The 27,015-nt window shown below is 39.1% G+C and overlaps 2 protein-coding genes across 7 annotated transcripts in view; both read right to left on the bottom strand.

The window, feature by feature from the left end:
• Nucleotides 1-16,356, bottom strand: part of KCNK2 (potassium two pore domain channel subfamily K member 2) — a 183,577-nt gene extending 167,221 nt beyond the window's left edge. Inside the window, exon 1 of the mRNA XM_080408486.1 lies at nt 3,514-16,356. The gene's annotated coding sequence lies outside the window, so the exon portion shown is untranslated. The remainder of the gene's footprint in view (nt 1-3,513) is intronic.
• Nucleotides 16,357-16,495: 139 nt separating this feature from the next.
• CENPF (centromere protein F) overlaps nt 16,496-27,015 on the bottom strand; it is a 42,771-nt gene continuing 32,251 nt past the window's right edge. For 4 of the 6 annotated variants that reach the window (XM_080408429.1, XM_080408428.1, XM_080408426.1 and 1 more), the window contains 7 exons: nt 26,769-26,921; nt 25,498-25,674; nt 24,586-24,747; nt 22,731-22,917; nt 21,573-22,049; nt 19,439-19,632; nt 16,496-16,968 (listed from right to left, as the gene is read on the bottom strand). In XM_080408429.1, the coding sequence (XP_080264555.1) occupies nt 16,759-16,968; nt 19,439-19,632; nt 21,573-22,049; nt 22,731-22,917; nt 24,586-24,747; nt 25,498-25,674; nt 26,769-26,921 (1,560 nt within the window). In that variant the 3' untranslated portion in view covers nt 16,496-16,758. The remainder of the gene's footprint in view (nt 16,969-19,438; nt 19,633-21,572; nt 22,050-22,730; nt 22,918-24,585; nt 24,748-25,497; nt 25,675-26,768; nt 26,922-27,015) is intronic. The other 2 variants (XM_080408431.1, XM_080408430.1) reach the window with 2 other exon arrangements.

The raw sequence follows: 27,015 nt of genomic DNA, 5'->3' as shown, positions 1-27,015 counted from the left end.
TTCACAAAAGGCATAGATATTCTTGATTAATGAAATTAATGGATTAAAGTAATTGGGAAATTGACCAACAGAGCTGCAAAAATGATTCATTTAAGAAAGTATAAACCTGCACAGTAAAAAAATTCTGACTAGTAAATAGATCCATCACTTTTGGATATGTTGGCAAAATTCTTTATTTGAGCTAGTTTAATTACTCTAAAAATGCTACCTCTGGATGGTATCATAAACCTTAATTGTATTGAGTGTATGTTAAAGAAAGATGCTGACAGCTTGTGTATTTCTGTAGAGAAGAGTATCTTCATTTTCTTCAAGATCTTACAAATGATATTTTGATGAGAGATTGTTACGACAAAGAGTAAGTGCTTTGCATTTATTTATTCCTTTGAGTCACAAAATTTTGTCCAATTATTCAATCAGAGTAAAGAATTGGTGGGTTTAATGAGATTAAAATGAAACTTGAAATTAGTTTCATTTCATGAATACTTTTGTGACTGCACTTTACAGGAGTCATGATTTAAACTGAGAAGCTGTACAGAAAATATTTTCAGCCAGCCATGTATTTCCCAGTGACTTCTAGTAGAAATGTGGAAACCCTTGCAACAGTCTCATTCCAGTGCAAAGTGGAACCAGTCAATCCTGGGCTAGCAAGCCATGGAGCTGCAATAAGTCTTCCCTAGCAAAGCTCATCATGGCAAGACTTTGTACTTAGAGTTCTTCCTCCCTCCTATAAGAGCAAAATAAATAAATGTAATAATTGCTTTCTGTAGGATGTATGTGCTGTCAAGTTAACAATTCACACATAAAGGCTAGAGCCAAATGCACCCAGTGCTGCTGGTGTCTAACTGCAGCATCCTTTTCTGGTTTCACGTTCTGTATGTAACACCCTGCCTCACACACACACACACCCCCCTCACGTTCCCATTTTAATAGAAATCTTTTGCATTTATAATATCCAGAGAGCTGTGATAAACCACAGGTCCGCTTGTAGGCTTGCTACAGGCAATGACAGTGTGTGCACGTCTCCTATGCCATTTCCTGGCCTGCCTCTTAAATGGGAGGAACTCTTCCTTTGATAGAGGATTTAACCCCAATATTTAAGATTACAGTCTTTGTCAAGTGTTGTGTTTTGCTGCTGGAGAAGTGCCAATGCCCTGAAATCAATCAAACTCAGTTTGACACCAAACCAAGATATTTCCATTTCAGTCTAGAAGCTTTAACTTTAAATCCCTAATGCTCTTTTAATTATTTTTTTTTAAAATTATTTTTTTTTTATGGCTGTTCACACAAGTGATTAGTTTGTTTTCTGAACAATCAGTTAGAGGTAAGAGTTCTCTTCCTTCCTTCTAGGTATAGCAATTCTCAGGCAAACTTCAAGGCTTAAATTAGAAGTGATTTTTCTGGTTATACTGGGAGGAACAGTAGCAGATTTGAAAAACATCAACTCACCACACACTGCAAAAGGTTGCTAAGTATCATACCTGCCCATATACACAGTTAAAACCAAGATGACATTAAAATAAAATAATTTTATTTTGTCAGCCCCCGTGTTAACAGGAGGATTAGTATCCTTCAGAAAATAACTTTTTTCTCTATACATAGTGAAAACCAAACGAGAGAACAGAAACTTGTACCTGACAGCAGCAGGGGCCACATGTGTGTCCCACACTGAGCCCAACCCAGAATTTGTGGGGCACCAGGGTGTCCCTGCTCAGGCTTGTAGGGGGAAAGGTGCGGTTGACTTCAGATATAGTTTGTTTAAATGCTGTGCACTCTTCTCTCAAAAATAAAGGTTCCTAAAAATACATGAAAAATCTCATGTTGTTTTTTGGGTAGTCCCTAATAACAGAAGTTAATTTCTCTGCAGAATAAAAATAAAAGATCAGTAGTGGCCTTTCATTTTAAATCAGAAGTTGAATTTCTAAATAGATTTTGTGACATATTAGGAAAGACACAACTAATGACCTTAGCTAACCTGCTTTAGGATTAGTATGAGACATATTTTAAAATATGCATTTATTTAGATCAGTTTCTCTACAGATAAAATCGTAAATACCCTCCCAATTCAAATATACAGTATACAACCAAAACAGCTCTGCTGAGCCCTCCAGCTCATTGCAGATATGTTTGGGGTTTTTATGATTGCCTGAAAATGCAAGCATTGGGTTAGATTTAACTGAGTTATTACTGTAGAACCTGGAGACCTAATCTCCCTAGTCAGTTAGGTCCTTATTTTTACCGATGTTCATCACCATGAGCACATTTTTTGCTTGCAGCTGGTCATAGCCATAAACAAAAAAAAAAATATTGAGAGCAATTGCTGAAGGCTTCTCTCGTTCTCTAGTACACCTAGTTAACAAAACTATGCCCATGCAAGTTCAACCTTCAATGTTTCTCTTAAAAGTTACTGAAAAGAAGGCCCAAGAGCAAGGAGACCATGCAAATGACCTTCAGAGGTCTAAAAAGTGTTGGCTACAGGCAGTTCAGAAGTCCCCTTTGAGCAATGCAGTATCACGGACAAAGGAAGGACAGCTATAAATGACCCTAGGGAGCTGCTTGCAGTACTGCCCAGCACCCCAGTACCCTCAGCTGTTCCACCCAGTTAACGTGGTGGGACAGTACTTGACAGTAGCAACAGAGAGACTCAGGCCCCGCGAAAATACAGAGAGGGAATACCATGTTGTGACAGAGAGCACCAATACTCTTACATTTGTATTAAACGTGGAGGAAGAAATTGGAATTACATACGTGTAAGACTGTCCCTGGCACAGTTTCTTAGTTCCTACCAAACTGCATGCACTTGAAATGAGAATATTCAACAACTTCAAAATGTTTAAGATTCTATTTTTTAAAATCCATTCACAGGTATGGGAGGGATGGGGAGGGGTTAGAGCGAATGTGAAAGGTTCCGATGTATTTTAGGTGATCTGAAAGACAGATTGAGTGGTATTTATCATCTGGAAGTATATGCATTTGAATAATTTTTTGTTCACTGATTTTCCTTTTTATTCTTTTTTTAAGGGCATTAGAAGATATATTTCAAATGCATATTAAAAGCAAGAGGTATAACCTTGATGAGGTGAGCAAAAAACATCTATTATTAAACATTCTGTCACTTCCAATAGAAACACTGTAGATCAGAGCTGAGCAACAATTTATGGCAGACCAACTGCTATGCAATTTAAACACAAGGCAAGGAAAAACTACTACAAAAGGAACAGTAAGGGTGTTTTCCCTGGGGGACTGGGAAAGAGATTTTTCTGTACATTTTTGTGTATTACTCTAATAAAGTTTCTAAAAGACAGATTATGTACTTAGCATGCAGAATGGCTTTAATTACTTACAGCAAACCTGTTCACGAAGAATGTTTGTTGCTGCACTTTTTTGCTGTAACTGCTGTTTTCTGGAGTAGACCAGCAAGAGAGACTTGTAGGCTGTGAGTAGATCCGGTAAGACCTTGGGGTTTAATAGCTTGCTTTTAAGAACTCGGTCACCAAACCAGAATGTAAAACTCACCATGAAGGCTCCCCACGTGGTGCCTGCTGAGAATCATATACCTCAAAATGCTCATCTGAATATCTTGCACGCTGGGAGGGAAGCAGCCTGTGGAGACACAATAGGAAATGCCAGACACAAATACACGGCCACAGTCCTGTCTCTCTCCTCTGCAAGTCTAGCATCTTATCTAGGATGAGCAAAAGCACCTCTGCCTGTTGTAATCCAGATCTTAGAGCCCTCTCCTGAGAGCAGGGCTTATAACTGCTCCTCGAAAAATTGGAAAGAACACACTGTTTTCCTTTCAAAACTCATTCACAGAGAAGATGGAATTAGTGGTGGTGTTATCTTTGCTGTTTTCCCAGACTGGTTGAAGCATTTGCCCATGAAATGGGGTAGGCAGATTCTGAAGCCTTCCCCAGAGTAGGGAGCCCCAAGTCCAGCACCACACCTCATGAGCAGATGACTCAACTGAGCTATTGAACTAGTTCCTCTAGGTTGGGTGGCAGGAGCAAAATAGGACACGCTAGCACTATAAGCTGAGGTTGCAGCATTCATTTAAAAGGCACAAGGTTTTCCTTCTTCCCAATAACTGTAAAATCTAAATTATTTCTTCTTTACAGTCCCTGTATTAAAAAAAAATAAAAAATGGAAAAAAAAAAAAAAGGGAGGGAGAAAGGAAAAAAAAAGGGGGGAAAGAAAATCACATTCCTAAGGGCGTGTGAACTCCACAGAGGGTGCAAGAGTTTAGTCACAGTCTCCCACTTGCACTGCCTGCCAGCTGCTTGTCGAAGGCTCCCTGACCAGAGCACAGGGCTTGGGTTGTGGGGCTCTTTCATCCCACGCTTCTCCCACGTCCTGCAGGGAGTGAGGCTGCTAATAGTGGCCTTGGGATGATGTGGTGCTTGAGTCCTCCTCTAGATCCGACTTTAAAGGCCTCGATACAAAAGGGCATTTCATTTGGTCTGATGATCCAGAGGGTTCATGCTCAGGGCTTTGGACTTTGCATTCTAAAGCTCATATTGCTGCAGCAGATTCAGGCAGGAACGTTTCTGAGGAACTGGCATGGTGTGGCTTTTAAATGGGCTAGCTTTGCTTGTTTATTTCTACAAATTTGTAATGCTGCCATGTAGTGTTGCACTTTCTTCAACACTAGGCATGTGGGAGTTACACATATGCTTTGCACAATGAATAAATAACAATCAAAGGAATTATATAATAATTAGAAAGCAGAAGGTTATTTTGCCATGATTAGGAGAGAGATCTTGTTTTGGTATCTGTTTAGATGCCGGTCTGAGTGACAATCAGTCGGTGGCAAAAGTGTTTGAGAAATGATCTGAGCTGAAATTAGTGAATTTTAAGTCAGTGTTGTAGGGAAAAAAATCAGCAGCTGCACCTCAGTTTGAGGGGATATGTAATTTATATCTGACTGGAGGCTGCTGAGCATATTTGTAAGGTCAACTCTTGCAAGGCTCTGAACGCCTTAGAGAGAGAGCTGAGAATCCTTTAATAGGAGACTGAAGGTACTTGATTCCTTCCAGAGGGGGGGTTGTAAGCAGTAGTGGGGTTTTTACTATTATCCTGTTGCAACGATTAATATTTAGCAATGTATTATTCTGGACCTGAGGAGACCTTAAGCCTGGTGTTTTCCTCTCCAGAAATACTGACTGAAGACTGCAAAGAAACTCTGAAAAGAGGAATAAAATTTACTGGCTGAGAACAGATTTAGAGGACTTTTCAAACAACATATTTGCATGTTTAGTCATGCAAGGATAAAAGAAAAAAGACCAGACCTGCCTTTATGTATTAGAAGGACATAGCATGCACAGGAGAAAGAAGGGGTTTTTGGAAAGATTAAATGAGAAGTGTAAACATAACCTACACCAGGAGAAGCCTGTTGGCAATGACATTTATTAGACCAGGCACAGTTCCCACAAGAGAAGTAACAGAAGCTGAATTGCTTTGAGACTTTTGAATTGGCCAGTGGATGGAAAGAAATTTCATAGCGAGCGGACTTTTTGTCCTACAAAAATATGTTTTTCTCTTTTACTTTTTTGTCTTCATACCAAACTCTATTCTCTATCACTGTTTTCTGGACCAGACAAACAAAATAAGAAAATGGAAATGTTTGTCAAGGTCTTTGCAGTGCTTTTCTTTTTACCCATGCTGGGTGCCTGCCAGCTTGTTATTTGGGTACTTCCCTCTCTGCTCTCTGGGCTTCTGTGTACTTGCTATCCAAAACCAACACCCCTCTCCCAGTCCATGCTGGCACTTACTCCAGCATAGTGTCCAACATCTCTTCTCACTCTGGTCTATCGCCAGTTCATGCATCATGAAGATGCTTAAAGCCATCCAACAGCATTGCCTGACCCACTGTCCATGTCTGGCCACGCATCGCAGCCAAGCAGTCCTCACCAATTTACCAGGGAAATCGTGGCTGTAGTACTTGTAACCTCTTCTCCAGCTTTGAAAAAGAGTAGTGCCATCACTCTTCCAGGGGGAGGGTTACACACTCAGGGGGATGTTACATGGTTACTGAGGGGAAGAAGAAAGTGATTAATTGCCTGGTTCTGTTAGGAGAAAAAAACGATGGTAAATGCATAGCAGGGAAAGAGAGAGTGAAGAAAGAATATAGGAAACATGCGTGGAGGAAAGAAGGACAGTGCCTCAAAGACAAGAGCCTTTTAAAATGACTAGCACCTTCAGCTTTGATGTTACTCTCTAGGTACCTACATGGCATAGTTATTGGTGTAAAGTGGGGTATAGAGGGTAGTTCTTCCACTGGACTCCAGCCCAAGGCAATTTTCAATCTGGTGCATCAAGGTATACCTAAGGAACTATTTTCTTTGCCTTAGAACGTGCAATTTCAATTAGTGTGCCCAGGAGAAAGCTGCACCACTCCTCCCAGCAAGATTTACTTCTGCTGTTCACACTGTTTTACTGCCTCTGCAGGCTGCATTCTATGGTCTGCTCAGAAATCTTCAGCTGAAAGCTCTTTTCACCTACCCAGCCCTGGAGGTTCAAACATTCCTTTAAGTTTTAGAACTATAAATTTTTTTTCTAGCACACTAATAATGAACCCAGAGAGTTTTTCTAACAAATTTTCACAGAGCAAACAGGTTCCCCCCATTTTCTGTAGTAACAAAATGTTCTCAACTCAGGCAAGCTTTTAAAAGTTTTGGGTTTTTTTTTTTATCTAGCCACTTGCTCAAATCCAACATCAGGCAGTTTTATACCCTTGGAAGTGCAAGGATGACGTTTCAGTTGCAGAATAGTAGTCTCAGAACCTGATCCTTATTTGATTCAAGAAGCCATTAATTCCATGAAAAATATTTCCTTAAAAAGACAGAAATGCTGGTTCTTGCTAAAAGGAACAGGTAAAAACGTAGCCCTTAGAATCCAGGAGAGTGGAAGAAATGTCACTCCTGGGCTTGAAATTGCCACTGAAATGGTTCTGTAAGTGCACCATTTCAGGAAATTGATGGGAAACTAAGACAGCACCTGCAAGGGTGCGCAATCCGGTGCCTGTCTGTCTTCTAGTGAGCAAACTGTTCCAAGTAACGTATTTCCTGGAATTTTATCATATAAAGCCAAAAGCTCCTGAAGACACAAAGTATATCTTACATTTGGTTTATGCCTTTGCTTTTAGGAGGATCATAAAGTGTTCATTCTAAAAAAAAAAAAAAAAAAAAAAGCACAGCATGAAGACACACCACAAGATTTAGCGAAGGCGAGGCAGAAAGCAGCTGGTAAATGGCATCCAGCAGTGTCACCAAACATTTCAGGACAGGAGCACAGGCAGCAGAACACCACAGCGGTGTGGAAGCTGAAAGGCCATCTTCCTCAACCTAGTAAAATTTGTTTTGATTACCGTGTGAGTATAGATCCAGTGATAAGACCTGTTAGGAAGTCTTATCTTCTATATCTTCTATATCCAGTAGCAAAAAAGGTTAATCTTACGTTTCTAAGGCCAAAAAAATCCTTTTTGATGTACCACACCCCAGCACTATTCTGAGTCACGCTGAAGCAGCCACAGGAGAAAGCAACCTCTGCTTAATCCTTGGCACTATCCTACGTGTTCTTTGCCCTTCCCTTCTTCAAGTGCCATACCCTTTCTACTTAGCCCATCACGTCTCGTGGGATTGCCTTCAGAGGAGGCAATCAGCGGACCAGTGTGGTTTAGGATGCTAATGCAATAATTACTGGCTTAATCATCAAAGTGAATAAGCAATTTACCAACAGTCCCTTTCAGCACTGTGCACTGTTACCGTTTAAATACAGATTTTTGTAATGTACCATAATTAGATACTGCACATGGGAAAGTTTTAAAAGTAAACCAGTAAAAATGAAAATGACTGCTCTGAGATGAGCACAGGACCCAAGTTTATTCTTCTCACAACAGAAAATGTCAGTGATCTGGTATGTGGAAACTTTCCTCCAAACCATTACTGACCCAGTGGCCCCATCACAGGCAGAAGGGGAAACGTCCTGTGAAACAAGTTTTGTTCTGCATGAGACTTAAAGTAGGAATCTTCTATTTTGGCAAAGTAGCATAGCTAATATTTTTAGAAATTCCGGGGTGAAGAGTTTCATTTCAATTCCTTAAGTTTCTTCTGAAGTTTCAACTGGATATACTCATTCCACTGCCTGCTCCGGCAGTATATACTTCATAGCTGAGTATACTGAGACGTTGGTCCAGTTCTTCCCGTTTCATATGCACATTCAACTGTGCAGTGGCAAATACCAAATTCTTCAAGTACACAGGTGTTTGCCTATGTAAACCAGGGTTTCTATACGTGGAGACAGTTGGAAAATAGAAATGAATGAGTAACGGTCTCTCTCACAACCACAGGATATGTGTACAACAGAATCCTCACCCCTGCATAGCTGACAGCTTTGATTACTCTAGCCTCTGAAACCAAGCCTAGCCTAGACGTGCTTTGGTTAAATGTCAGCACGCTTCAAAACGAGATCGAGAGGAAAAGGTGACACTCACCTAGTTAGATCACAGGATCAAATCTGCTGGCTCAGCACTGTGCAGGTCCAGCCACGAGTTCTTGCAGTCCTCAGCCTTCCACAGCCTTGGCTGTGGAACCTTTTGTTGAAGGTTCACTTTAGCAGTCAACTCAGCAAAAAAGAATACAGAACATATAAAATTACCTTATAGTATTTACAAAGAGCAGCCTTGCAGATCGGTTTTAACAACTTTTAGATTATTTCAGAAATTATTATAAGAATATATAATTTTGAGCCATGGAAGAGGCTTTAAAGTTGCCCTTTTCGCTATTCTTGGGCATTTCTTAATGTTTATCAAGGCCATAAACTTCTCGAAAGAAAAAGAAATTACTTGACATTGAAGACTCTGAATCTCATCTGACACTTTGACAAACCATGTGCACAGAGAAATCCGTTGGATCTCTACCACAAGGAGTTCGGGTTGCTCCATGTTTTCTGAACACTAGTATGCTGAGCTTGAAAAGTGATTCCTCGTGAAGCACTGGACATCATGTGTTTCCAGCTCACGGAGAGCAGATTACCCATTGTCCTTAACGCGTTTCAACAAGAACAACTAATTTTCTATTGAAGTGCTTAAGATTGAATGCCTGTCGTAACGACCTTCAAATTGAACTAGAGTTTTAAGATTTTCCCTGTAATTCCTCAGAATCTGCCCATCCTTTTTCTCTTTCTACATGACAGCGTCTAGACCCCATTTTGTGTCATGAATGCCCACAGGTCTCCTTCGACAGAACAAAGAGAGGCCATCATGATTATCTCTTAATAAAGCATGATCCCATGAGGATGCTTTTAGTAATCTTAATTGATTAACACCTAATCCATTTTCCAATTGATTAATTCTTACTGTAATATTAGTAATTTTATGTCTGGAGCAACTCAGACTGCACTGGTCAGGCGCTCTCAGTCCATTCTGCAGTCATCTGTCATTCAGAGTCTACTCTTGTAGCTTTCAAGATAGGTGAACTTTCTGACTGCTTACTAGCTAGCTGGAATCCAAACTGCAGACCTCATCCTTCGTCTTCCCTTCTCCCATTATGATCATACTGGATCACTGATGTATGTAGCTCAGATGGTCTTGGCTCTTTGTAAGGCTCAAATAGATAAACACATGGGGTCACAGGAAAACACAAAATAACATTTAAAAAGCCTGTTTTGCTCTGGTGAATTCTAGACCTTCATGTTGGTGCCTTGCCTCTGAGGAACCAGTGCACATGGGCAGGCATAACCTTAGACTCTGTGGAGCCCTAGGCTATGATTTAGCGGCAAGTCTTACAAAGAAAAAGTAAATTTGCTACTACCCTATGCAATGTGTTTCATGGAGCTCTGCTCCATGGTAGCTGACTGCACGCAGGCTCTGACGCTCCCACAGGCACTTAGAACAGGTCACACCTAGGGGAGGGGGATGAAGCTTTCAAGCAGTTACCTGCACTGTAGATGCCTAAAGACATTCCTGTACAGGCACAGAAGTGCCGCAGATGTTGGTCAAGCACTGCTGCTGCTGCTGCTAATAGCGGCAGTCTTGTAAAGCAGTGCTTGCTTCTAACGGGTATTTTAGCATGGATGGAAACTGCATTTGCAATGTTAAAACTAAACCTTTTACTACCAAGTTACAAGAATGTTCCTGTTCTGTGTTGTGACTCCCGAGTAACTCTGCTCTCGTGCTGTTGCTGCAGCGCTGTTTCAGGCACGTGGCCTCTTGCTGTGGCCGGCTGAAGAGCCTTCTCAAGTGACTAGCTGTGTTTGCCTTACCCACACTCACTCCGGTTTTGGTTTGGTATTGCGTTGCATTTCACCACCTCTTCTGCAGTCCTGCCCCCGTGCTCCTTCCCAGCACGGGAAACATTTTCCAGCAGGATTTATCGATAAGAGAGAGAATCTGGACTGCAAAATGTCTTGCAAATGAAAGATAAAGTCTCTGAGACTTTAGTCTCACTCACTACTTGAGTGAGCTAGAGGAAATAAATGAATGATAGTAGGGGAAAAAAGTGAAACACCTACTTAACTGAAACCTCGTTTCAGTCCTTTTCTCCAGTTAATTAAGTATTGAGGAAAATGGATGCAGAAAGCACATTTTAAAGCAATTGAGTACTGCCAGAAATCAAACCAGCAATTTGAAAAGAGAACAACACTGCTCTCTGGCATCTGACAAAATAAGATATTTGACAGGGAACAATATGTGCAGTACTGGTTAATTGAGAGGAGAGGAGAAGAATAATCATAGCTGTATTACTGAATTTATAAAAGTATCTCCAGTGTACCACAGGGACAATGTGAATTTGTGGAATCCTCCTGCCTGCTACAGCAAGTCAGCAATCACTTACATTCCCATCAACATCTTTACAATGTACCCTAGGCAGCAATGCAGAAATAGCAACCGTAGCGGCTGAAACCAGGAGACTTGCCTTTAAAATGACTGTAAATTCCCACACTTTCCTCTGGTGCTGGTAAAGAGATACGGGATAAGAAACAAGTGGGGGAAAAACAATGCTTGCTGTCCTTTGTGAGAGCTCCTCAGAACATGGAACAACCCTTCACCAGTTCACAGGGTATGGAATATGGCTATTCCAGCACCAGTCCAATGACAGGTTAGGTTGATTGTGTGTCTTTTCAAAGCATCAGCTTTAGAGCAAAGACCAGTCTTTAGTTTTCTCACCTTGTAGTTCTAAGCTGTAGCCAAACACAGTGTGAACTCTACCCACGAACATACCTACATTTTGGAAGCTCCGGCAGAACTTTCAAGGCTATATATTCTCTTTCCTGCAGTTGATTCACTAACCTTCCAATTTTTCTGCATCATTTTAGCATATTAAAATGACTCTTGCAACACAGGCGGCATGCTGCTGTGTCAAAGAAGCTGGCAATGGAGATGTAGACACCTGAACAAACCAATCATTTGGTACCCTTCCCGTTCGTACTAAAAACACTATATAAAGGGATGTGTAGTTAATGGGATATTGTTATTTACAGTCTTTGATATAAACCAATGCTCCCATATGTAACAGCCATTCTCAGCAAGATTTTTTGGTCTGAAGATACTATCAAGAGACAAACACCAAACACTTAGATAAAAAGAGAAGGAAAAGAACAACTAACCAAGTTAAACAAGCAGTTAAGCAAGTAGGAAATCTGGGAGTCACAGAACAGATTCTTTCCCTCTGTAATTGCTCACAAGAAATTGGCAAGAAAAAAAATCCAAAAGGATGAAGTGTCAGTCATTTCCATTAGTAATTTTAGCCTGCAAAATCTGAATCTAAGTTAATTAAAAAGGATCCAAACTATGTTCCTCAGGAGAGCTAAAGCCTTCAATCACTTGGTGCCACACAATGACTAAAGCCACACATATCTTTAAATATCAACAGCAGCACTGCAAACATTATTTTTCAACACAGGATCAAAAGAATATAAAACATTTCCCTTTTCTACAGTGAAAAAAAATGATGGAGTCCCCAGCCGCAATTAATAATTTTCCACTCCCCTGTTTTGCCTCTGAAAAAAAAAAAACCAACAGTAACGTGACATGGATACACAGATTTCATAAAAAAAGACAATCTACTTTCACAGTATCAAATGCATTTACACTGTATTTCATGTGGTACTTGGGCCTTGTAAATAAAGGAACCCTGAAACGCCATCTAGTTCTGAGAGCAGATTCTCACTAAGCTTTCACCTGTTTAATTTACGAGGCATAGCAGCAAAAAAGCAAAATACAGAAACCTGCTGATTTTTCTGTGCACCCGTCAATCATCAATGCATTCATCTATTTCAACAGCTGAATTGGCAATAGAGACCATGACTTGTCTGCTGTTAAAAAAGCTTCCAGGAAGACAAATAAAACAATGCAAAAAGCTAAGCAGATTTAGTTATTGTATAGCTACATCCTGTTTTTCTAAGTTCCATACAGTTGCTGAAGTGCTTAGGTGTGCCTGTAAGTGTGTCAGAGAACACACACACATAACAGGGGAGATACACCTGTCTTCTGTCACTGGAACTATAGATATCCATGTTTTAAGGAAACAACACTGCTTTTGAATACTGCCATTGCAATCTTTCACAGTAGCCCACCATGTATTCAGTAATCAACACCTTTAAAAGGTTCAAATAGCTGTTTTCAATTACTGTTTTCTGCAGAAAATTACTGGCAGCCTTTTGTAATTTGCAGCTCTTTAGGATAAGGTAGCAAAAGCAGAAAGAGGTAAAGTCATTCTAAGGGTTAGACAGTTGAAATCTCAAACAGCAGGAACAAGGATCAGGTAGCTGAAACCAGTTCTGGGACAAATTCAGAATGTTCTCACCACAGAGGTGGCACCTAAGCCATGCAGTGACACTGCTTTCCCTACTGTACAGAGTGTTCGCATTGTTCAGCTATGTTTCCCCATCTGAAAGGGACTTAGTTGCAATGTATAGTGCTAAGAAAATCCTCGTTCAATGTGTTGCATTTTTCTCAGTCATCCCCTTCAATGTTTTAGGGTACCACAACGTTACTGTCCAATACACATGCCTGAGACTAGACAGATTTGGATTCACCAGAGCTGCACCTGTTGGGTGGTTTTCCCTCTATTTAAAGCATATTAATTTGCATCAGTTGTAGGGCACATCAACAAAATCATAAGCTGGATAGCGAGGATGTGTTTCTTCTTTCAGCTCCATCCTTCCCTCCCACCAGTCGTTACTGGACTGCCAGACTCCTCTGAGTAACCCTGTTGTAAGCCAACAAATATTAGTGATGGCTGCACCGTACCCAAGAGTGAAACTGCAGTGCAGTACAGAGCTTGAGAAAGTAGCACAGAACCCACATTCAATAAATGGCATTTCTCCTACTAAGGATTAGTTTTCAAAAATTTTGTACAAACTCTACCCAAATGGTAGTTATTAGGCTGTGGTTACATCCTGGGAAGCGCAGGGGTGTCTCACACCTGCCTTTGTGGTGCTGCTCCTGTGCTCAGGTCCGGGGGAACTCCTGGTCATCTGTGGCTGAGTGGGCTCCAGAAGCCAGGGCAGGATCTGATCTGGATGCATCTAAAACTCTGACGTAAGAGAGATCTGTTCAAACACTGGCCCTTAATAATAATCCTGGAAGAGCAGCAGCCAAACAAGTCTCCTTTTTATGTTCTCCTTTCATTACTAGGTAAAAAGAAGAAGAATAGTTCAAAGCCTGAAGAGCGAGCTGAACATCACAAGCCAACCAGCCTCTTCCACCAGCTGTAAGGACACATGGTCAAAGGACACCAGCATTCCTGCCCCATGCTTTTGATTCACAACTCTGGGCATTTCAGACAGCACTCAAAATCAGTTAGAAAAGCAAACTAGATTTTACACCAATTACAATGTAAACCTTGGGCAAACAGGGAAAAGAAGAAATCCAGCTAATGCATTTTCCTGTGACGTAACACAGTATCGCTATGACAACAGTCAGGTTAGCATGCTAAGAACAATACTAGAGCACCAAAGACACTTTTACAGGGAATTTCACATCAGAATAGAAAGCCACATACAAGTGTCCTTTCATTTTTTATGTATAGCTGATGCTGACAAAACACATCCTATGTAATCCTCACATTAGGAAATCTGATGAGGGGTTTTGATTTTCTCCTACCGCACACTTGACTTACAGATAGGTTGGAGATTAAGTTTTCGATACAGTGTTCAAAATCCTACATCAATTGTGACCTGAAGTCTCATCAGTTTGCAACAGGATGTAGAATATTAAGTCCCATTTTCAAGCGATTTAGGTATTAATCTAAACAATTTAACATCTCTTGAAAATCTTAATCTGTATTAGGTCATGTACCAAAAACCTAAGATTAGCTAGCATTGCAATACACACTAGTAACTGAAAAATAACAGGCATCGTAATCTTTCAAAATGCGAACATTTTGCACTTACCGAAATCTAAAGGCTTATAAAATACAAAATGGCCAAGTAGAAAAATATGTGATTACTAAAGCCTCAATCCTTTCTTTTAGTGATGATATTTACTTACTTCATTATAACGTAGTTGTTTAAATTTGTCTGGTTAAGATTAGACAGCTTTCTAAAGATAGATGTTTTTTCCACACTCTTCTCCAAGTGGGACACTTTTCAAGGCATCAGATTAAAATAGAAAACCAATGAATGGGATAAATAAAACACACTTGTTTTGGTTTTTTCTATTGTCCACTACCAACACATTTTCACACCCATGCTTCTACCTTGAGAATTTTTTTAAAAAATTGCTATAATTCCACACACAATCCCTAAATAAGATACAAAATCTTATCTGAAATAATTTAACTTTTATGAGCAGCTTTCTTGGTATACTGACAGAAGATGAGGCAACCAAAATACATCCTTTAAGATGGGCCTCTTTCAATCTCCCTGGAAGATGCTGCTAGGCATAGCGCCACAAGGATTGTTTTAATTACCTAATACTTGAGCTAACAAACAACTCTAGATGTTTAAGAAAAAGCCACAAGATCTACTGATCCAACCCCAGCCATCAGCATGCATATCTGTTTACTGAAGGATAGCTTTATATAAAGGTTTTGTTCTTTTGAACTATATGGAATGTTTCCATTTGTCTTATTCTGTTAGACTTATTTGATGAATGCTGAATTTCTTTAAAGGTCTTCCAGTTAGACTGATGAGTAGACCATTTGTTCTCAAACTGCGTTCTAACAGATAGTGCTGTAAGTAGGGCAGAATAACAGCGCATATGTGTACGTAAATAGAGAAAATGATTGCTCTGAGTGTAAAACTAACTCAACTTCAAGTAGAATCTTATCTTTGTATCATTAGATAAGCACTTGCTAACTTGGAACAAAAGTATTGTCTTTTATTTTAAGTTAAGGAATCTTTTTCAAGGAGCAGAAAACATTATTACCCACTTTCACAGAAGGAAGAAACATCTTTCTGACAGAAGAACATCATGAAAATGCCTCTCTGCTGTGCAGCTTGGAGTCTTAGGGCACTACTGCTCGTGTACAGGAGCTTGATTTTCCTAATAGCTGGCCTGGGTAGGCAAGCATAAACAATATGAATTATTGGAAAGTAACTTCTGTTCAGTTGGATAATGACAATTTAGTTGATGTCACCCTTTCCTCTTGCACAGAATTGCTCTGCTCTGCTGAGCAAGCCCAATTAAATCTTTGAAACCCAGAAGTACAAGCTTGTTGTGATGAGCTTATTTATAATGAATCATCCTAAATTCAAGTGCAGTATCATGAGCCAGACCGAGTTGTTGTCTTATATTGATGATACCAGAATCTTAAATGCTATTTCCAAGCAAGTTATCTTCTTTTGGGATCTCAAATGGGATTTTTCTTGAAGGAAAAGGGGCTAACTCAGAGCATTCTATGCAGTTATTGCTTGACACCTAACCACTTCTCCAAAATACCCACTCTCATTACTTGAGATACAAAGCTGCAATGATTTTCATTTAACACAACACGTTTCAGGCCAAGCATTGTCAGGACAAAGGGTGACCTGCAGAGAATCAGCAGTCATTACTGGTATAGCAAGCACAGTTTGTTGTTATGGTGTCCTTTCTGGCCAGACACATAGAGCCCATCCCCAGCTTGCAGAGGATTACTGGTGGCTAAGAGCCATTTTGCCGAGGTAAAGATTAATGTCGTGAGACCTTCAGAGCTATGGTCAAAACCAGTACCTACTGGGAAGTACAAAGAGATGGATTGGCAGATGCTTAGTTTCGGGGAAAACAGACAATCCTCTCTGGGTTTGTTGGGATCAGGTCTCATTCCCCTTTGCACAATATTATTCCATCTGGAAGGTGGGATACCAAGACACAGAGCATCGGGTACATCTCATATCTGGTTTTGTGTTTGGTTTTGCACTTACTAATGAAGTCACCACTTCATGTTGAATCACCCAGTCATGTTTGCCTCATTTTTCCTGGAACCTCCTCTTTTTAGAGATAGGCGAGTTTAGTTTCCATTTGTAAATCAACCTTCAGTAGACAGAAAAAATGGCAACAATGAACTACACAGCAACATGTAGCCCACTTTTTCCATGGTTTAATTTTTTAACAGATTTGTGAAGAATTATTTACAGATAATACTACAGAAGAACAATTATAGCTGTTCCTTCATTATCATTCGACAAGTTTGAGTGACTATTGATATCAGGAAATATTCAAGAACAAGCTCTGCAGAACCCAGGTATTGTTGAAATGGTGCCCCTCCAGATAGTTCTCATATTTATTTCACAAGCTGTTTTTTGTCAGTTATTCCGAGTTGTGATTAAATCCACACAGATTTACTGCATCTTACAATTTTCTCTTTGCTCATCTCGCTCAGGTAGTCCTTGTTCATTCAGAGAATTTTTGGCTTTGTGCACCACATGACTCTCCCCAGTATTATCAGAGACAGTTTTTGTGGACTGCTTATACAGGCAAAGTGGTGACCTTGAAGTAGATTTCATTGGTGAAAAAGCTGTTACTGCTTGGGACTGCTGTGCATCGTTTACCTGTAACACAAACAAAAATGTCCTGTTTCACTGGTAATGGAAAACCATATTAGCTTTCTGTAGTGGGGCAAAAGACTTAATATTGGGAATTTGCAAAAAACCATATACATAGATACTGAAAACAGAAAAAAGTATCTTGAAGACATTTATCACTTTGACTATTCAATACAGTGAGGCTTGATATCAATCATTTTGGTGTGGTGTAAGATGGAATATCTGCTACACAGCCGGCAAGCTATTTGCTAGGTGCAAAAAAAAAAAAGCTAAACCAGGAACAGTCTACTCTATTTGTTCACTAAGGTACCAAGTATTGCGCACTAAAATCTGTATTTCATTTTTTCCTGTACGTATTCTGCAAACATAAGACATAGCTGTCACTTTTTTTGCTGACATCTGGACAAACCACTGCTTTCACATTTTAACTGATGTGCAGTCAAAGCACGCAGTTTAAATTTTACATTAAATTCACAGAGAAAAGTGAATAAATTTGCACATGAAAATAACAGGGCACATTTTAAACACCTTAAGAAGTTTCAACTGTTTGAAACTGGGTGCCTGAAATGAAGTACATATAAGTACCTGTCAAAGAAGGGGAAACTAGGCTTATTTCACTGCTAAAATAAGACATACCATTTACTGTATTAATACAAAGCATGAAACAACATGTGTTGATGGTTTCAACAAACAATGAAACGATATTATGAGCAAATCCTCCAGAAACTCCCAGGTGTACATCATCTCGAAATAAAACAAATACATATATCCAGCAATGTCCAAGAGACAAGGCCACAAATTCCTAGAACTGATGACTTCTGCACATTTACACTCGGGGTGGGGGGTAGGGTGGGGAGAACAACCCTGAAACCTTAATTTCTCCCATACAGATGAAGGTAAGGAGTAGCCTGTCCTTATAACCTTGACAACACAAGCTTAGGCAAAGAGGAGGAAAAGTTGGGAAAACCCTCCCCAAGCTAAAACCAGTTTATTATGATTACTTGTCATTTGCTATAACCTTGACCATAGTCAGTGAGAACCATGCTGGCAGGTGATTACTGTGCAACTGTCTGCGGGCAAGGCTTCCTATCTTTTTTGCACTACTGAGTTTCTTTACAAGCAACACCCTCCATTTGCTTCTAAACTTACAGGAAAACATACATAAAAGAGTGTAAATAAAATTTATTGGCATCACTTAATGGAACAGTAATAAAACACAGACCTCCAGGCAAGGCCTGTAAGAAGCAAGTTTTGGCAAGTAGGGTAATTAACCCTTGAAACAACATACACTAATTCAGTGGATTCGCTCTCACTTCACGATACAGATTTCCTGTTGCTATAGCTCTAAACAAACTATGGCTCTGATCTGACTCACCTTCCTGTGGTGCTTTCTGGCCTCAAAACCTATACATTCACTAAGCTATGTGGCTCTTGCCTTTAACTTACTTGTGGTATCTTGCCAACATACTTGACTTGCTAACAGAAAATAACTGCACTAAACAAACAAACAAGTTGTACTCTTGCTTTATGGCTTCACTTTTGGCTGTGCAGGAAACTCCACCAATTGCCAAGAGAAGGCTTTTGTGTAACTTGGCAAACTGGAGCAATTCTTATCTACTAGCATATTTCTATGTAGCCCTCAGGTAAAGAAGTATCAATATATAATAGCTATTCTCCTATTGCTCAGCTCGAGATAAAAAGGTTAAAAACTTGGGAGATTTCAGACAACAAAAGGTTTATTTCTGTCCTAAAGCTGGAACATTTTTCTATAATCTGCAAAGCATTTGCATCAGCTTAGAAAGAACGCCTTATTCTGATGTACTGTGAAATATTCAGCAGCGTGTCGTATTACTGAAAACATTTGCAAAGTTAACATAAACTTCAGTTACTACACTTTCTTTAATAAAAATCAGCTTTCAAAACCTAACTTGGTAGTATTTATTAGTTTAGATAGCCTTAAAATCTGGTCAGCACTAACATTAAAGTCTAGTTTCTTTACATGTTTACATGTTTAACAGCCTCTCAAATATCTGTAGTTACTGTACAGCGTTTCAAATCTGCAATTCCAAGAAAAGTTGTAAGCAGAAAACTTTAAGCCTCAACTCAGACTCCCAGAGTTTAATTCTTTTGCTGTTTGCTTTTTCTGAAACTTAAGAGACCACAGTATAAGGAATATCTGCTCTTTAATATCCATTACAAGAAACTGATAATACAGCTGTATTTAATTTACATTTCTCAATGGGTTTCCCTATGAAGTCGCAAATTATATCACATGAACAATATGCAGGCTGCTAGCATGGTCAAGACCTCTGTCATGTTTTACTGGTGCAGTATTTATGGTCTTATCTTCACTGTATTGCTGAGAAATGTAAAGACTGATGATATGTCCTCAAACATATGTGGCAAGACTGATACATCTAGTGAATGCATTAGTTTACCCCATGGCTTTCATACCCAGATACATTTTTTTAGCTACCTTTTGTAGTTTGCTGCCACCAGGTGTCGAACAGGAGTGTTCACCAAGATTATGTGGTACGCATTTTCGTTCATCTTGCGTAGGCAAAGGCAGTTTCTCACTCGGGGAAGCCAGATGGGGACTGCTTCTTAGATTCAGAGCAGTTCTACGTAAAATGTAAGGACTAACCTTTCCAGTGGGGATATCAGCAAACCCTGAAAAATAAGCAGCTTCTATTAAAAACAGCTAAATTATGCTGTCTCAAACAGATCTTCTCTTTCTTCACAACAGGGATAAAAATAGCTGATTAAAAAATATACAATTTGTTCTATTGAATAAAATGGATGAAAAAGATTGCTGAACAGATCTTGTGTATTCCAGAATTCATGCGCCAGCCCTGGAAGTTGTAGACAAGGTACAACAGTAATTCTGTAGCAACGTTTTTTACACAAGTGTTTGATCTTTACAGATACATTATCACCTGGCAAATAATTTCAGTCTGAAAATGTGCTGGTTTTACTATAATTCAATCAGAACATGTTACCATGACATCATATTTCATGTTTTTCTCTGCACAGAACTACAGTGTAATAGATTGTCTATTATCTCTCTACTTAGCCTAGTTACTGAGACATTGTCCTCGGAACAGGTGTTTCCAGAAAAATAATAATACTGTTAAGAAAATGAAATGCAAGTAACTTAGCAATCCTGACTTCTGGGAGTGACTGCCAAAGCCGAGGCGATTCAGTGTATCTATCTTGTCCTTCAGTGATTGCAATCGCATGTATTATAAAGGGGTACTTAACAGGTCGTTGAATGTACAACATATTTTTCAGGTTCTGATTTGCACTGTCTCCTCAGTTACTTTCTGCTACCACATACCCTTGCATGGGATATCAGGCTACCTAATCTCATCGCATTCACAGTAGAATGAAACTGAACTCTCATTAAGATGGTAATATATTTCTGCTATGGGCAAGAGAGTTTCAACTCAGGGAATTTTAATCCATTTAATGTATTGCCAATTAATACACTTTTAATCGCTGCTTCTGGTATTGAAAGAAATAAAAGCACACAAATAAGCAAACACTTGGGGAAAACACCTCTGCTTGCCTCCAGACACATCTCCTCCCCAGTTACTGGTCTCTAGTCACCTCGCTGCATGCTACAGCTTTAGTGAGGTGATGGGAGCACAACTGATGGGGGTCAGATCCTGCTCCTTAACACAATTGCTCAGGCACGGAGGAATCCACTGGCTGTAGTCCCTCTGGGATCATACCTCGTCCTCACCCCCCTCCTTCGGCCTCTGCCCCAGCTCAGGCTACCACCACCCCCCTCAGCCTTGTCCTCCTTAGTATGATACTTGGCTTCAGCATTACTTCTGTCCCTCTAGCCCCAGCACTGTTTTTCCTTCACTTTTCACTACCCTTTCTTACTCACATTTTCACAGAGACACAGCAAACACCTCTGACTGGTTCCATTTTGGCACATGGTTTTGTCCTTTGAAGCAGCTGGTCCCAACCACGTCTGGCACCAGGCAGCCCTGACATCCTTCCTCAGAGTCCCCCTGCAGCCCTCACCACCGCCCACGTGCCAGTCAAACCCCACACAGCTATTAGCTGCCTCTTTGAGCTCGTAAGGAGTCCTACTTGAAAGAACTGCGGGGCTGTGGAGGGAGCAAACATGACTCCGTCACAAAACAGTACTCTAGCGCTCCAGTCTTGTTGCCTTTAAGATTAGATTCATTCCACATCCATTCTCCTGTAAGTTTCAGTGAATAGGTCAAATAATGCTTTTAAGAAGACTGCCTCTAGTTATTGTCAGCAAAACTTTGTTGCCGTTACATATCATATGCTTAGCCTCTAACACATGCATTACCGTGAACCACAAAATCGTGGCTGCCAAAAGCATCTAACTCTTAGCAGAACGGTAGTTGTTCAACCAACATAAATGTACGATGCTGGTCTAATGCCACAGCTCCACAAATGCTAACTTGGCAGATCTTCCATTGACTACTTTCACCTTCCATTGTCACCAAAAACATTTGGACAGTCACCTACTCACCCAGAGTAAAACTAATGCAGCAAAACAAAAGAGAAAACCACAAACCTGCTAGGCTTAGGGAATGTTTGCCTTTATAAAATGCTATAAATACCTTTTTTCACTACTTCTGGAAGCCCATCTGCCTCGTTGTCTGTGTTCTCCTGATCCAGCAGATTTCGACAGAGACCATCTTTCCTTTTTTTTTTAGATGAAGTCTCTGGCACAGGGGATCTTGGTTCTCCATTATCATTCCTTTTGTCTTCGTATCTGTGCCTTTTACTTGAAAGCTTAGTAATACCTTCATCTGACCTCAGCTCTTTGACAGATTGATTGCTCACTGTTAATGAGTTAACAGAATTCAGCAAAGGAGTGCTGACAGCATCACTTGTCAACCGTTTCAGCTGAGCATTCAACAAATTGACTTGTGTTTTTAGCATCTCATTTTCTTCCTCTAGTTTATAATATTTAACAATTAGAGAGCAGTATTTCTCCAAGTTCTCATTTGCTTCTCTGGTTTTCACTTCCATAGATTCCTGTAATTCTTCCAGTTTAAACTGACTTTCTTCTCTAATGGTATTTGCATCAGCACCTTTCAGCAAAGCAAGATAGCATTATTCATATAACTGACATAAAATGCATATATAAGAATTTATAACACAATGGTCACACATCTTTAATTATACATGTTCTGTAACCATGCAACTATTAAAAAAAAGTGGCAGTATTTATAACAAAATCTGTAATGTGTTAGACATAATAACATATTTGCTAAAACATGCAAAATTTGAAAAAAAATCATTGCCCAGTGCATGGGCAAACATTTTTCCTGTCATTTTGTAACTTCCGAACACTCAAGTTTGTATCCCTAACTTACTTGAAGTATCATTTACAATACAGTGCATCTCATGGAGTGAGCCAAAATATAAAGTATGAAGCATAATCAGAGGAGAAGGCTTGCTGGAAAATGAGAAAAGAACTTGTACACAAATTTTAGTTACTAATAAAAACACTCCCCTTCTCCCTTGAGACACTTTAACCACAAAATTGTAATATTTAAGATATAAATTCATAATCCAGTTGCCTCTGATACTTCAAGAAAAAGAGGATTAACTAGATTTTGAAAACATTTGACACATTTGCAGTTGTACTTTTTTATACTCAGCTATTCTGTCTTAGAGCTGCATATGCGAATGGAAATTTTGGGGAAAAATAGTTTTACAAACAAATACACTGCTAAGAAAGCATTAAGATTGAATCTAGATCCAGTTACCTTCCTTCTTATGCTCAGACATAGTTAGATTTTTCTTCTTTAATAGTTCATCACGTTCAGCTAGTTGTTTCTGCAACATTTCCTTTTCCTGTTCCATCTGCTTAGAGGATTTCATCCACAGCTGCACTTTACTGTGGGCAAATTCATTTTCTTTCTTCAGTTGAACTATGATGTTAATATTATCAGCCTACAAAATAAGAAATGTAGTTATTGCACCAGAAACATAGTTCTTCCACTTAAACATTACAGTGTCAAATAGAAGCTTAACTGTTACGCTATTTTAGCTGTAGAGAACGGTTGCAATGTATACTTGATTCTGTACAATCTCATTATTGCAGGTCCTTTACTGCAGGAAACATGAAAGTCCTCTTGCTAGATAGGTACATACAGGCAATTAACTCAGCAGAAAACAAGAATTTAAACACCAATAAGGAAGATTTACTGTCTTCTAAACATTCATAATTTGTTAGTATATCTGATTACTGATGTCAAGTCTGGCATCCTACCTATGAGAAAGCTGTATGAACTCCACAGCAGTTGTCCTTTTTTTCCACCTGTTAGCACTTCACTGACATGGCATAAGAAAGTGCTGCTTTTCAGGTAACAGATTTCAAACCAATACTCTAAATTTTAAAGCGCTCTCCCCCAGTCTAGGTCATCTAAGTCTCCTTTATTCTTCTTTTCAACCCTAACGCATCTTATTAGCACAGAGGCAAGATAACACAGGTCTGCTTTGCACTCTAAATTCCAGCTCAAAAATGCTACTTTGAGCAGCAGCAGATCATACCTTTCTATGTACTTCCACTCTCCTGGGCTGCCTGCTCTTCTGGTCTGGTACCATCAACCTGTGTGCAAATACCATGCAGGGAGCACAGCTGGAAGCCTTGTACACTACATTTACACATATCATGGGTACTATTTTCTGTCACTAGCACATATCCTATAGTACCATATCATTGGACTACTGGTATTAAACAAATTAACACCAGAGTGGGAGGCCCTTTGGAATAAAGAACTGTTGACCAAGATGAACATATTGCAATTCAGTGTTTACTTGCAAGTTAATGAATTGACTGTGTTCCTTCAAGAGTGCACTCAGAGATATTCACTCCTGAAGTGAGAGTACAGAGTTGGAGCCAGTAATCAATAACAGACAGAAGTTGAACAAAAAAAAAAAACCACCAACCAAAATAAAACCAACAAAGAACCCCCCCCCAAAAAAAGTAGATGAGAAAAATTCAAGGGAAATTAATACAGAAATTCAGCTATATGACAGTTAAACTTCACTTGTGCTACTAGAAAGCAAACCAAGCACATTTAGAACTGTTCCCAGCTATCAGTTGTTCACAGTATGTGGAGCTCGTATTCAATTACCACTAAGAACAGTTCTGTCATAATTGTAATGAGAATTCAATATAAAGTGAAATTGATACTCTCAAGAACCACAAGCAGCGCATTCAAGCCTAATGCTTAAGACAAAACATGGTATTTTTTATCATCAAAGTAATTCACAAACAGAAAACAAGGGCACTGCAAAGTCTCTTTTGAGTGTATTCTAACTACATGGTAACCCAGTTGCAACATTCAGTGTAGACAATAGACAGCTGTGTTTAGTATCACGTAAACCAACTCTAGGTGATCTCAGTCCTGGCATACCTAGCAGGATTTTTCTAAGGTAGATCTCAACAGTAACAATGTTTCCTCCATGCTCTATATACTCACTCATTAGTGAAACAAAGACTGTATCAAAGTCAAGCCAAACCTCTGAAGCACTGATTCCCAATGCTACATTTATTTTATGACACAGTGCCTTGGGTCCCATATAATTGGCAATGCTTAAATATGTTTTACTTACCTTAGTTTTTAGGAGTTCTCCTAAGGTTTGATTAGCCTCTTTAAGGGAATTATTTAGTTCTTCTTTATTTGACTTCAAATGCTCAATTTCCATTTTTTGTGAGCTGATAAAGTGCTCCAGTGAATTCATCTTTTCTTGACAGACCTCAATTGCTATTTCATTCTAGAGAAAAAAAATGTGCCTAATTACTATGATACTAAAGAGGATATTGACTTGTATTTTAAAGATGCATTTAAGAGCATATCACAGCCCACAGGAATTATACAGCAAATTTGCTTGGTATATTTTGAGGAGTCTAAGACTGAAAGAGCAATTTGTCTCAAGTGTACATTTTGAATACCAGAATTATGCCTCTAAGAAGAGAGGAAGAATTAGAATGCCCTTATATTTTACTATAACTTGCTCTTAAATTTACTTTTTATTCACAAGAATATAAGTTATTAAGAAATAATTACAGTAAATTGTTTGCCTGTGTCCTACTGCCCTCAAGTACATATTCACTGACAAATATTTCTGCAGAAAAGACAATGGCCCCTTGTATACAGCATGGCTGACAAATGCATTTCCAACAAATTTGTCCTTATATCCTGAAGTGGTTAATCTTTCTTCCTCATTCCTAACAAATGAACCATTTACTGAACTAAAACATGCTGTTGTTTTCCCTTTTTCAAATGTATGGTCCCAGATAAATGATACAACACTTACCGAGTTCAGAGGCAAATTTACCTTTCACTGCTTGCTATGCAGAAAAAAAAAAGTAACACTTACCGAGTTCCAAGGTAAATATATAGAGAGTTTGGAAATATTGTTAGCAAAACCAATTTCTCTTGCAATATAATCAGCAAAATCTTTTAAGATACGTAGAATTTAATCAAAAACTTCCAGCATCATTTTTCCCATTTTCTAGTTTACCTTTTGGTTTGCTTCTGTCAGAGCATCCCGGTGGTCTTTCTCTGCTTGAAGTAGTCTGTCTTTGTATTCTGATATTTCTCTTTTCAGTTCACTTTCTTTTTCTTGTAGTTCTTTCTGGACCATTTCCAAACTCTTGGTCAGTTCATTTTTTTCTGACATAGTTAGATGCAGCTGAATCTGTAAAGAGTAATAGCACATTCTTTGGTATTTAGAATTTTCTCAATGGAGAAACAATTGACCCATTAAACTATTTGACTTTACATCTGAAACGTCTTTGAATTTCCAAGAACTTGGTAAATAAGAAGTATTTAACAGTGGCTAAAGACACCATAATCACAAAATGGAACATCTGAACACAAGAGGCAGGACAGAAGACAATGGAGGGTCTTCTAAAAAAAAAAAACCCAACCAAAAAGCATTATGATCTGAGGGGTATGCTGAGTGCAAGTTTGCCAACACTTATACCCACCAGCACTGCCAAAATCAAAGCTCAACCCCTCCAAACATTGTTCCCTCTGAGAGTGACTTGACAGGTTAAGGGTTGCTTTCCACACCCTCTTTAAGATGGCAAAACTTTCTAAGCACTTTCATTTTGATCCACTTTCATAACTGTACGGTTTGAACAGCTGGCCTGTATTTCCATACAGGATTTCTGAGAGCTGCAGAAATCTCTTTTCCCACTAAAAATCCTCAACACCACAACAGAAACAAGACCCTGGTTATAAAATTTTGTAAAAAATGAGTAGGTCAGAAGACCACTTCAGCTGGTTTAAACACATAATATTGCTCACAAATCAGACCCACAGTCATCTAGACAGTTAAAGCAGCCTCTAAGAACTAAATACAAACATATTAAATATAAAGACTTTAAAACTGTTTCTTCCTTGACTTCGTCCAGAAAGAACTTCAACACTACTGAAACACTGAAAGTAGTTTAGTTTTAAAATAAACTTGAGAAATGCTACATTTTTTATCTAACATCCTCAGCCTGATGATTGAATGCCTGCAGTAGAGAGAATTTCTTGGTACTGAAAGATTTCTAGACGCCCACCAGGGGCCTTTATGCCAAGAAAACATAGTTTTGATAGAAGGAAGAGAGGGGAAAAAATTATTAACTAAATATTCTATCTCTGAAGAGAACATGACATTTTCAGAAATTTGGAAGCAAAAACCTCCAATAATGTACTCTAGTACAGCTCCCTTGAGCAGCCTCCACATGTTTACTATATTTGAGCATCTGGCCTTGAAATACTACACATAGAGTAACTAACTTTGCTCTTTTCTGAACGTTCTTGAATAAGTTGTATTTCTTCAGCAAGCTTGTTTCTTTCTGTAGTAGATTCTTCCTGTAATTTGGAAATCTTCCGTTCAGTATCACTTAGCTTGACTTGCAGCTCAGTACAACTTTCAGTCAGTTCGTTTACCTGAAATTAAATTTTCCAGAATTATTTTTAATACATATGTCATGACCTCCAAAGACTATTCTTGCATGCAAAAAACCTGGTTTTACGATGGGTT

The sequence above is a fragment of the Falco punctatus genome (genome assembly GCF_963210335.1).
Source record: "Falco punctatus genome assembly, chromosome: 12".
NCBI classification, from domain to species: Eukaryota; Metazoa; Chordata; class Aves; order Falconiformes; family Falconidae; genus Falco; species Falco punctatus.
Note: the sequence above shows the minus strand (reverse complement) of the source record. Positions and strands in the feature narration are given on the sequence as shown.